Genomic DNA, 13,665 nt, shown 5'->3' with positions numbered 1-13,665 from the left:
CAGGACCTGTGTACACCTTGTTACCTTTAAGGTGTGTGAGGGGTATGGAGAGTGTGACAGACCAGGACCTGTGTACATCTTGTTACGTGTAAGGTGTGTGAGGGGTATGGTGAGTGTGACAGACCCGTCCTGTGTACACCTTGTTACTGTAAGGTGTGTGAGGGGTTTGGAGAGTGCGACAGACCAGTGCGACAGACCAGGACCTGTGTACACCTTGTTACCTGTAAGGTGTGTGAGGGGTTTGGAGAGTGTGGCAGACCAGGACCTGTGTACACTTTGTTACCTTTAAGGTGTGTGAGGGGTATGGAGAGTGTGACAGACCAGGCCTGTGTACATCTTGTTACCTGTAGATGCTGTGCAGTATGGGGCGCGGAGAAGACCAAGGGCCAACCTGTCAGCTGTGGGTGGTACGTGGGCTGCATGGCACGGGCTACAGGGTATCAGTAAATCCCTAGTCCACACTGCTGGCTCTGGTAACAACACATGGCACTCATCACCTGTATTTGTGCGTGGCTTCGGGGGGGCTTAGTACCGCAGAGCTGCCCCTTGTCATCTGTGGGCACAGGTGTGTTCAGTGGTGAAGTTAACAGGGTCACAGAGAAACACAGGTCTTCTCCACCAGCTCTGTTCCCAACACATGGCACCCCCAACCCCATACCCCGCATATGTGGGTGGCTTGGGGGGGCATAGTACAGCAGACCTGCCCCTTGTCACCTGTGGGCACAGGTGTGTTCAGTGGTGAAGTTACCAGGGTCACAGAGAAACACAGGTCTTCTCCACCAGCTCTGTTCCCAACACATGGCACCCCCAACCCCATACCCCGCATATGTGGGTGGCTTGGGGGGGCATAGTACAGCAGACCTGCCCCTTGTCACCTGTGGGCACAGGTGGTTCTGTGGTGAGGTTACCAGGGTCTCAGAGAAGCACAACCCCACTCCATCAGCTCCGTTCCCAACACATGGCACCCACCACCCCATACCCCGTATATGTGGGTGGCTTGGGGGGCATAGTACAGCAGACCTGCCCCTCGTGACCTGTGGGCACAGGTGTGTTCAGTGCTGAGGTTACCAGGGTCTCAGAGAAGCACAACCCCACTCCATCAGCTCCGTTCCCAACACATGGCACCCACCACCCCATACCCTGTAAATGGGGCGCAAGGGGGGGCTACGTACCGTTGTAGATCTGCTCCGAGAAGCGGAGGGCCAGCTCCTGCTTGAGTCGCCGCACCTCCCGGTCCATGGTGAAGGTCTCGATGTCCAGGTGGGCCTGGAACAAGATGGTGCCCGCCGGAGTCTCGTAGATACCTGGGGGAGGGGGAGAGGGCAAACACAGGGATTAAAAAAAAAGCAAAGAAACGGAGGAAGACGAGGTTGTCAGGAAATGACAGAAAGGCAGCAGCCGGTGACAGGAGAGCGGCGGTCCGACCCCATTCAGTCCCAGCTTGCCGCAGACTGCATGTGTGATTACTGCCCCGCTGGGCCCAGACAGACCACTCTGCACCTTGTGGAGAAAATGCCTACCTTCCCCTCCGTGGAGAGGCAAATGACAGGGTTCAGGCGCGGCTCCCTGCCCACTGGCCTGCCTCTGAAAACCTGCAATTAATGCCGAGCAGCCAGGCGCAGGGGGCGAGGGGCGACTCCGGTGCCCTCGCCCCACCTGCCCCTCCGCTGAGTGCCAGCTCGGAGCAGGCGACAAAGGAGGCCTGGTCTGGGGGGCTGAGCATCACCAGATCCCCAAGAAGAGTCTCAGAGAGAGGGGCTGGAGGTCCGGGGATGATGGGCATCTCTTGTTACCCTTCACTCAATCTCAACTACCCCCTCCACTGAGTGCCAGGTCGGAGCAGGTGACAAAGGAGGCCTGGTCTGGGGGGCTGAACATCACCAGATCCCAAGAAGAGTCTCAGAGAGAGGGGCTGCAGGTCTTTGGGGGTATGGGGGGGCTCGCACCTCTTGTTACCCTTCACTCAATTTCAACTACCCCCTCCACTGAGTGCCAGGTCGGAGCAAGTGACAAAGGGGGCCTGGTCTGGGGGGCTGGACATCACCAGATCCCAAGAAGAGTCTCAGAGAGAGGGGCTGGAGTTCCTGGGGGGGCTCGCATCTCTTGTTACCCTTTACTCAACCTCAACTACCCCCTCGACTGAGTGCCAGATCTGAGCAGGACACAAACAAGGCCTGGTCTGGGGACTGAACATCACCAGATCCCAAGAAGAGTCTCAGAGAGAGGGGCTGCAGGTCCTTGGGGGTATGGGGGGGCTCGCACCTCTTGTTACCCCTTCACTCAATCTCAACTACCCCCTCGACTGAGTGCCAGCTCGAAGCAGGCGACAAAGGAGGCCTGGTCTGGAGGCTGAACATCACCAGATCCCAAGAAGAGTCTCAGAGAGCAGGGCTGGTGGTCCTGGGGGAGGTTCCATCTCTTGTTACCCTTCACTCAATCTCAACTACCCCCTCGACTGAGTGCCAGCTCTGGGCAGGACACAAACAAGGCCTGGTCTGGGGACTGAACATCACCAGATCCTTGTGAATATCTCAGAGGTTGAGGGCTGGGGGTCCTGAGATGACTTGCATCCCTCATAAGACCTACACCCCCCTTCCAGGCACAGCAGAAGCTACAAGGTCCCTGGAGTGGAGGGCATGGTCTGGGGGTCCGAGGGGCTCTAAATATCCCTAGATATCTAGGAAGAGTCCCACAGGGGAGGGCTCGGGGTCGTGAGGGGGCCTGCCCCCTTATGATAGTGCCCACTATGAAGAGTGGAAAGGAGGCCTGGTCTGGGGGTCTAAGGGGTGCTCATAGCGCCCAGAAGGAGAATCTGAGGGAGTGGGATTTGGGCCCTCGTTATGTCTAGCCTACAAGCACAGGTGAATACAGCCTAGCAGCCGAAACCACTCCACTCAGGAACACACACGTCCCAACAACACCGTGTACAACCACAGGGGCTTGTAGACATACACCACACTTCCAGACACAAATATACCACCACGGTCTCCAAGCACACACACATGAACCCAGAAACTACACACAATGCCGAGTGCATGCACAGAGCCACGCACAGACAGCCCCATACATGGGACCCACAGAAAACATTAGCACCGCACATACACAAGCAGACAACTTCGCAGAGTACAAAACCAAAAGGCAGACAGACACTGGCACCAGCACACAACAGGAACACAAATGTGTGTGATCGCAATAAAGACACCCCATAAATGGTGGAAAAACAATGGAAAAGAGCACAAACACACCTCCACACACGCTCAGTGCAAATACACACACATTCACACACAGAACATGAGCATGAATGTCAAAACACAGTGACAGATACACAGCTCACACACAACACCCCAACAAGCACAGATGCCGGAAGCTGGTTTCTACCATATGGTCTGGGAGTGTCCAGTGATGCAGCGGGCCAGGGAGGTGGTTACGGGATGACTTACTCCTACCCTCACCTGAACCATGTCTGCTCGGGCCCCCGACCAAAGCAGGAGATAAACACCTGCACAGGTTTATTGACCACGGGCCTGATTTAGATGTTGGCGGAGACGAATACTTCATCACAAATGTGACGGATATCCCGTCCGCCGTATTACAATCCCATTATATTTAAAGCTTCCAGTTTTCCGATTTTACTGATTTTCACAGATGAATGCAGACAGAAAACAACGTGTTTCCTGTCTATATTCATATTTAAATGCGGGAAAAAATGAAAATTGTCCTTCTAATGAGCGACTTTCCACACTGTCTGTTGTGAATTCCAAGACAACAGATGAGCGGACAGACAGCAAAGGGAGGTAAAAAACAGATTAAGATATCTTTAAATACAGGCATATGTTACAATATATTTATAGTCAATAGCTAATGTTTACCTGACGGTGTAGTGTTTTGCCATATTTGACTGCTGAATTTGCTGAAACATGACAGGCGTCAAAGTACGAATGCATGTTGATCAGTTAAATAAATGTGGAAATGCACCATTTTTGACTCCACGTATTCGCAAACCAGAAAAAACATATGGCTAAATACTAATAAAATGTCTAAAAAACTAAATATATATAGATAAATACAGATGGAAATGTTTTAAAAGTAAATACCATAAAACAGGGAGCCCTAATTATATTCTATGGAGATCGTATTACGGTGGACGTGATATCCGTCACGTTTGTGACAGAATATTCCATCTGCCAAGAACTAAATCAGGCCCGTAGCCTTTATACTCTTTAAATGACAGATCACAATGTCCCGGAAGGCACCTGCAGGCTCCGATGTTTAGTGTGGCTATCTACTTAGGTACTTTGCATGAGTCGATACTGGCGTTCTCGCAATGCTGTGCACCCATGGAGGGGAGCTTGCACGAAGACGATGTTGGGGTACTTACATCAGGAATATAGAGGCCAAGAATGATACCCGTCCACCCTGACTGCTACCCATGACACAAGTAATACAACGCTACCGTCAGTAAGTGACACAAGTACTACAACTCTAATTGCAGTCCACGACACAAGTACTACAACTCTCCCTGCAGTCTGTGACACACACAAACACTACAACTCACCCTGCAGTCTGTGACACAAGTACTACAACTCTACTTGCAGTCTGTAACACAAGTACTACAACTCTACCTGCAGTCTGTGACACACACACACTACAACTCACCCTGCAGTCTGTGACAGAAGTACTACAACTCTACTTGCAGTCTGTGACACAAGTACTACAACTCTACTTGCAGTCTGTGACACAAGTATTACAACTCTCCCTGCAGTCTGTGACACACACACACTACAACTCTCCCTGCAGTCTGTGACACAAGTACTACAACTCTCCCTGCAGTCTGTGACACAAGTACTACAACTCTCCCTGCAGTCTGTAACACAAGTACTACAACTCTCCCTGCAGTCTGTAACACAAGTACTACAACTCTACCTGCAGTCTGTGACATGAGTACTACAACTCTACGTGCATTGTGTGACCCAGGTACTACAACTCTACCTGCAGTCTGTGACACAAGAACTACAACTCTCCCTGCAGTCTGTAACACAAGAACTACAACTCTCCCTGCAGCCTGTGACACAAGCACTACAACTCTACATCCAGTCTGTGACACAAGTACTACTACACTACCTGCAGTCTGTGACACAAGTACTAAAACTCTCCCTGCAGTCTGTGACACAAGTACTACAACTCTCCCTGCAGTCTGTAACACAAGTACTACAACTCTCCCTGCAGTCTGTAACACAAGTACTACAACTCTACCTGCAGTCTGTGACATGAGTACTACAACTCTACGTGCATTGTGTGACCCAGGTACTACAACTCTACCTGCAGTCTGTGATACAAGAACTACAACTCTCCCTGCAGTCTGTAACACAAGAACTACAACTTTCCCTGCAGCCTGTGACACAAGCACTATAACTCTACATCCAGTCTGTGACACAAGTACTACTACACAACCTGCAGTCTGTGACACAAGTACTACTACACTACCTGCAGTCTGTGACACAAGTACTACTACACTACCTGCAGTCTGTGACACAAGTACAACTCTCCCTGCAGTGTGTGACACAAGTACTACAACTCTACATGCAATCTGTAACACACGTACTACAACTCTACCTACAGTGTGTGACACAAGTACTACAACTCTACATGCAATCTGTGACACATGTACAACTCTACCTACAGTGTGTGACACAAGTACTACAACTCTACCTGCAGTGTGTGACACAAATACTACAACTCTACATGCAGTCTGTGAGACAAGTACTAAACCTCTACCAGCAGTATGTGATAAATACTACAACTCTATCTGTAGTCTGTGACTCAAGTACTACTACACTACCTGCAGTCTGTGACACAAGTACTACAACTGTACCTGCAGTGTGTGACACAAGTACTACAACTATCTGCAGTGTGTGACACAAGTACTACAACTATCTGCAGTGTGTGACACAAGTACTACAACTATCTGCAGTGTGTGACACAAGTACTACAGCTCTATCTGTAGTCTGTGACTCAAGTACTACTACACTACCTGCAGTCTGTGACACAAGTACTACAACTGTACCTGCAGTGTGTGACACAAGTACTACAACTATCTGCAGTGTGTGACACAAGTACTACAACTATCTGCAGTGTGTGACACAAGTACTACAGCTCTATCTGCAGTGTGTGACACAAGTACTACTAAATGACCTGCAGTCTGTGACACAAGTACTACTACACAACCTGCATTCTGTGATACAAGTACTACTACACTACCTGCATTCTGTGACACAAGTACTACAACTCTACATGCAATTTGTAACACACGTACTACAACTCTACCTGCAGTGTGTGACACAGGTACTACAATTCTACCTGCAGTCTGTGATACAAATACTACAACTCTACATGCAGTCTGTGAGACAAGTACTAAACCTCTGCCTGCAGTATGTGATATAAATACTACAACTCTATCTGTAGTCTGTGACACAAGTACTACTACACAACCTGCAGTCTGTGACACAAGTACTACAACTGTACCTGCAGTGTGTGACACAAGTACTACAACTATCTGCAGTGTGTGACACAAGTACTACAACTCTACCTGCAGTCTGTGACACAAGTACTACAACTGTACCTGCAGTGTGTGACACAAGTACTACAGCTCTATCTGCAGTGTGTGACACAAGTACTACTAAATGACCTGCAGTCTGTGACACAAGTTCTACTACACAACCTGCATTCTGTGATACAAGTACTACTACACTACCTGCATTCTGTGACACAAGTACTACAACTCTACATGCAATCTGTAACACACGTACTACAACTCTACCTGCAGTCTGTGATACAAATACTACAACTCTACATGCAGTCTGTGACACAAGTACTACAATTCTACCTCAAGTCTGTGACACAAGTACTACAATTCTACCTCCAACAGGTGACACAAGTACTACAACTCTCCCTGCAGTCTGTGACACAAGTACTACAACTCTACCTGCAGTCTGTGACACAAGTACTACAATTCTACCTCCAACAGGTGACACAAGTACTACAACTCTCCCTGCAGTCTGTGACACAAATACTAGAACTCTACCTGCAGTCTGTGACACAAATACTAGAACTCTACCTGCAGTCAGTGACACAAGTACTACTGCAAAACCTGCAGTCTGTGACACAAGTACTACTAAACAACCTGCAGTCTGTGATACAAGTACTACTACACAACCTGCAGTCTGTGACACAAGTACTACTACACAACCTGCAGTCTGTGACGCTAGTACTACTAAACAACCTGCAGTCTGTGACGCAAGTACTACTACACAACCTGCAGTCTGTGACGCAAGTACTACTAAACAACCTGCAGTCTGTGACGCAAGTACTACTACACAACCTGCAGTCTGTGACGCAAGTACTACTACACAACCTGCAGTCTGTGATACAAGTACTACTACACTACCTGCAGTCTGTGACACAAGTACTACTACACTACCTGTAGTCTGTGACACACCCACCTACCAGCAGTGGGCAACACAAACACTATCACACATCCTTAATATGTGACACAATCTTACCACAAAATCTGTAATCTGTACACAGGCATTGTCACGCTAATTGTGAGACATTAACTGCAGTTTGTGACATAACCATCACACTACCTGTTGTCTGCATTTACACTACCACTGTCTGTGACACAAAAGTTACTGTGTACAGCTTGCACAACACATTCAATACAATCTTATAGAGAGAACCTCAGTATGCGCTCACAACAGCCAGCTTATACGACATTTCACATTCAACCTTAGAGAGACAACCTCAACGAGCGCCCACAATGGTCATTACACAATCTTACAAACACAACCTTAGTGAGGGCTCACAACAGTCAGCTTACATCTCACACACAATCTTACAAAGACAACCTTAGCGAGGGCTAGCAATGACCAGCTTGCAGAACATATCAAATACAACCTTGCAAAGACAACCTCAGTGCGCGCCGACAAACATCCAGCTTGGATGAAACATCAAATACAACGTTACAAAGACAAACTCAGTGAGCGCCCACAACAGCCAATTTACACAACACATTCAATACAACCTTACAAAGATAACATCAGTGAGTGCCCACATCCAGGCCCACAAAGCTAAGAGGATGGCTGGTGTAGCAGGAACTTGTTATGTCATTTTAATGCATAATGAATTAATTTACAACTGTTGTTGTGCTCATCGTTAAATTAAACAAACAGCGCCACCATATGGCTGACTGGCATAAGCGTCAGTGTTGACAATTAAAAGCCAGAGCCAAAGCACTGGAAAGCAGTGGCTCAAATTAAGCACTGCGCTCATCACTGCCTTCGTAGAGCAGGAGTTTACAAGATTTGTATCTTCACTGCCATTAGTATTCAGAGTGGAACAAGGGTCTTGCTGGGTCTGCTACCAAAGCTGGCCATGTGCTTGTTTAGAAGGTTCTATGTACACAACACAAGGCCCCGATTCCCCTCGTCCCTGATATAAAGAAGCAGTGCCTGGACCAGTGTTACGTGGTCACTCAATCGAGCCTGTGGCGAAGCCGCGGCCCACGCTGGACTCAGAGTATGATGACGACAGTGAATGGCAGGGCCAGGCAGGGACTCTGAGGAGGCCAAGGGCGCCCGGTAGTGCTGCTACAGCTGCTGTCCCTGATGGATGCCTTTGACACAAGGAGACTGCTTTAAAGCTCTTGAGTTGGAATCTACAAATTTCATCCACTTGGCAAACATTGCCTGATGGAAAGTGATGTAAAGTCAAAATAAAGCCCAGATACGCTTCCTTTCTGTTAGTAGTCCACATTTCTGTGTTAATACTGAAGACAGAATACACTTTTTTATATGGATTAACTTTCAAAAGATTCTCATTGAGGGGTGGAGCTTGATAGACCTGAAGGGAGCTACCTCCCTTAGGAGCTCAGGACTTCAGCGCCCTGATACTGTGCTGGTGGACGAGCAAGCACAGTGTCCTGGAAATTACCACCTGGACCACATCCAGAACCATATTAGTGACCTCACTCAATAAAGGTCCATTGTGAACCATACTGATGAACTGACCGTCAGGGACCGCCTTCCACCAGGAATCGGGACCTGGAACCCCAGATCACTTTTTTCTAGCTTTATGGGGCACTTTCTGTGTAGAAAATTTAGAAAATACCTTAAAACCTTGCGTTCCACCAGGTAATGCCTTGATGTGCTGATAAGGACATGTTCCAGACTTACTACCTTGCTGCTGCCACCACCAGTGCTCTTTCTGACACTGTGGTCTTCTCTAATTTTCTGTCTGTGCTGACTCTGCCACCACAGGCCTTGTCGGACTCAGTGTGCGTCCTAATTCTGTCACTCAGGCCTTCTCTGACTTGTTGCCTGTGCTGACTCTGCCACTACTGGCCTTGCCTGACTTAGTGTGCGTCCTAACTCTGTCACTCAGGCCTTCTCTGACTTGTTGCATGTGCTGACTCTGCCACTACTGGCCTTGCCTGACTTAGTGTGCGTCCTAACTCTGTCACTCAGGCCTTCACTGACTTGTTGCATGTGCTGACTCTGCCACTACTGGCCTTGCCTGACTTAGTGTGCGTCCTAACTCTGTCACTCAGGCCTTCTCTGACTTGTTGACTGTGCTGACTTTGCCACTACTGGCCTTGCCTGACTTAGTGCGCGTCCTAACTCTGTCACTCAGGCCTTCTCTGACTTGTTGCCTGTGCTGACTCTGCCACTACTGGCCTTGCCTGACTTAGTGTGCGTCCTAACTCTGTCACTCAGGCCTTCTCTGACTTGTTGCATGTGCTGACTCTGCCACTACTGGCCTTGCAACACCCATTTCAAACCAGACACATAGGTAAGGTCCATTCGGCTTTTGGGTGGGATGGGTTGGAGGGGGGTTAAGAGGTGTAAGGGGCTGCTGTAATGTATTCCACTTTATTTCTTTGTTCATATAGGCGTGGTTTGCCATTAAGACTTCAAAGCCCTTTATGCAATTGAACGAGCATAGTGAATCATTTCAACAGAAGTTATACAAGAGAAGAAATACATTGTATCAGTTAATAATTACAATGTAAGTGACACATTGTATCAATAAATACACAAGAACAGGGATAAATTGTATCTAGAGTCTGCATCGTGTATAGAACACTGTGGTATATGGACCAACAAATCGTCTGTTCTTCCTGATGCAGGCGGTTCGCAGTACTGTCGGCCTGGCCTCCAACTGCCCATATATAGTAATATATACATTCTAGAGTTATGTACATTCAGACTTGCAGGTGATATATCGAAAGAGCACAGGTGTGCGCCGTGCGTCTAGCACCCGACCATGTGTTGCCACTTAGATGAGTTTATTTCGGGGCCATTCTGTCCTGGAAGGGAGTAGTGAGAAGCACCTCTAAGGCAGTGCTTAATTTGAGCTGGTGATTTCTGGTGTTTGGCACCAACACTTGTCAGCTTTGGCACTTATGCCAGCCTGCCACATGCTGGCGCTGTTTGTCTAATTTAGAGATATGCACCACACCACTTAAAACCTGGCTGTTTTCGTATTAGGCAGCCTTGGTGTTTTATTTTCTGGTTCAGGATTCCTTCGACTTACTGTTTTTCTCTAGCGCTTCGATGCTACGGCCGGAATGCGCTCTACAAATACTACAGTACAATACAATACAACACAGAGGTTGTGTATTTATTCCATACACATTAATAATGACTAATATCTGCCACCCACGCCATTCCTATCGCCTTAGGGGCATGGAATAGTCTGAACTATCACCCGGTGTGATGGGTAGTCGTGTTTCTGTGATTGGCAGCACTGGCAGGGGCAATAGATGGTTCAAGCCCAAGTGGCCTCCTGAGAGAGCCTTGGCACTTACATATTTTTTTTTACAAATTAAGCACTGCTCTAGGGCGTAGTGTAAGGTGGATTGGGGGTGGCTGAAATGCTAAGCCCTGCCAGGGTGGGTGTAGATGTGCGCCCTGTTGGTGAAGCAGGCGGGGGGGGGTGGGGGGGGGGGTGGAGGAATACCTCACTGGGCCCCATCCCCACTGAGGTGCGGAGGGGGCCCCCACCCCTCCCAAGGTGTAAGATCTCCCACCTCCATTGCCAGGCTCTTCTGCACACATCCCCTGAACAAGAGGCAGCCTTGAGCATCAAAGGAGGCTGACAATGTGCGGTTCCCCCCTCCCCGCCTCCCTGCAAGGGGTTAAAGAGACGAGAGGAAATGCAGAGAATGCGCTTTGTTCTTAAGGCGCGAGCGGAGCCTTGATGTGTCCCCCCGCCCTCCCCCGCGCTTTAATTTACTTCACTTAATTAGCCCTCCCTCAGAGCAAAAACGATAATTTGATAATGAGGGTGTGAAAGGACACAATATGCAGAAAGTCTCCGGCAGCCTCCCCTCCCGCCCCCTCTCCCCCGGCGCTTGCATTTCATTCCCGGCGCTTGGAGGGAACAATGCGCTCTCTAGCGCCTATTGTCACCGGGCCGCGGTGCTAGCACGTGGGGGTGCGGGCAGAGGGCCGCCATCTTGGAAGCAGAAGGGGCGCACGCGCAGAGGTTTCAGGGGTGCTAGGCCTGCCCCAGCTGGACACAGGACAAGGTGAGTCAAGTGCTCCCTCCAGAGCCAGGTCAGGTGTGGATCAGTCACAGCATCAGTCTCCTCCTTATCTCCCTCACGGAGTCCATCAGTTGTCACCTCTATGGACAACCTATCTTCCATTACTCTCCTTGTAGGGTGACCAGAATTTTAAATCCAAAAACCGGGACATTTCAGAAAAATAGAAGGACTGCAATTTTATTTCAACCGAGCGCACAGAATGACAGCGCTCATCAGCGTAGAATTACAGAAAAGGCTCTAAGAACATTAAAAAAAAAATGGTATTTTGAAAGGCAACGTAATGCCAGGTAATTAAATTGCTCTCTGATAACACCTGATAAGTATCCCTGCTTTGGAAAACCTCCCACCATTTTCAGGTGACCCTCTGTAAAAAAAACGCACATGAGCAACATTTCCTCAAATCTGCTGCCGTGACTGTCCCGGCAATTCCAAGACTGTCCTGGCAAAATCCAGGACTGTCCCGGCAAATCCCGGAAGCCTGGTCACCCTATGTCATTGCCAATACGTGCATTATTTTGTGAGATGTTCCACACACTTTTAAAATCTCAAATGAACTTCTAGGCACCTCATCGCCTTGAGTTTTTCTGTGACCAGGACAGAGTAATAGCTGGGGCTATGGGGCCATATGCGCGAAGCATTTTTTGCCGTTGCAAACTATTTCCAAAATCGGGCCATTTGCTATGGCGAAAATGGTTTTCCAAATCTACAAGCACACAATCAGCAATTCTCCAGAATCTCAGTTTGCGTGTAGAAATCGCTATCTGGAAGGGGTGTGTTTTCGTGCGCCCCTTCCAAGTAGCGATTCTCCAGTGTTATCTATCAAGGTTGTGCGACCAAAATGCAGTCGCAAAACCTTGATATTTTACCACCAATTCAAAGCTGGTGTTTACGCATTCGCAAATTGGAAGCAGGCCCCAAGGGACGGCTTCCCCTTTGTGAATGTTGGAAAAACAGTTTTTAGAGCAGACAGTGGTCACACGGCCTACTCTTAAAAATTGTAACTTCAAAGTTTCATTGTTTTCTCTTTAAACATATCCCGTTTTCCTTTAAGAAAAACAGGTTGCATTAAAAAAAAAAAAAAATTGGTTTACTTAAAAGCAATCACAGACATGGCGGTCTGCTGACCCCAGCAGGCCATCTTTCCTGTGATGGCAGCGATTCTTAATGAGTCGCAAATTGTGATCTACCTCATTAATATTCATGAGGTAGGTCTATCTGCGACCCACTAGGAATTGCAGGTACGAAACAAAAAGTTTCACACATAAGGAACAGCGAATTCCAAATAGGTATTCGGATAAAATTGCTATTTGGAAATCGCTTTTCCTTCTCTTTGTACATTTGGGCCTAGACCTCTAGAATCCAAGCCATATTCAGAATTTCTCTCTGGCTGTGCCTGGTTTTCTGTTACAAGTTCTTTGTTTTCTGTAAATTGGAATTTCTCTCATACTATGTCTGGTTTTCTGTTACAAGTTCTTTGTTTTTTGTAATTTTAGCTGGGCGATGGTCCTAAAGTCAGTCTTCAGAACCATTATAATGTTTACATTATTTCCAGGGGATGGTATGAGCTATGTTGTTGTGTTGCCTTCTATAACAGTTTTCTTCCATAGTCGGGTGGGCGGAACTCGCAGAGTTTTACTCCGCAGAATTCCGTGTAGTGACATAAAAACTCTATGAGAGTCTGCGAAGTTCCGTGAGCAGGTGGAAATTGGTATGCCGCGCTTCCCACACTGATTTTTAGTGCAGGGAGCTTGTTCTAAACTGAGAAAACAGCGTGAATGGCACCACACGGAGGGCCAGTGTTGGTTATTCTGCCGCTCGAGTAGATTGTCTACTTGAGCGGCAGCTTTTCCAACATGAACAGTCATGACCATCCGCGAGTGCCCGCATTAGGAAAACCTCACCAGGTGCCATCCTAGCACTCAAAAGTCACAATAAGGACTGCGAGTTCTTGCTCACACTTACTAGCTTACCATTGGCGAGCCACCCACGAGAAAAAAGTCCACCATGCAGAATTTGCCTGGAACTCCATGTTAGATGCGCAACGTGGAGTGACCAAAACT

The 13,665-nt window shown here is 48.2% G+C and overlaps 1 protein-coding gene across 1 annotated transcript in view; it reads right to left on the bottom strand.

Moving 5' to 3' along the window:
- Positions 1-13,665, bottom strand: part of ASS1 (argininosuccinate synthase 1) — a 271,201-nt gene that overhangs the window by 88,067 nt on the left and 169,469 nt on the right. The window contains exon 13 of the mRNA XM_069237057.1: positions 1,173-1,304. Coding sequence (XP_069093158.1) covers positions 1,173-1,304 — 132 coding nt within the window. The remainder of the gene's footprint in view (positions 1-1,172; positions 1,305-13,665) is intronic.

Source organism: Pleurodeles waltl, chromosome 6 (genome assembly GCF_031143425.1).
Source record: "Pleurodeles waltl isolate 20211129_DDA chromosome 6, aPleWal1.hap1.20221129, whole genome shotgun sequence".
Classification (NCBI taxonomy): domain Eukaryota; kingdom Metazoa; phylum Chordata; class Amphibia; order Caudata; family Salamandridae; genus Pleurodeles; species Pleurodeles waltl.
Note: the sequence above shows the minus strand (reverse complement) of the source record. Positions and strands in the feature narration are given on the sequence as shown.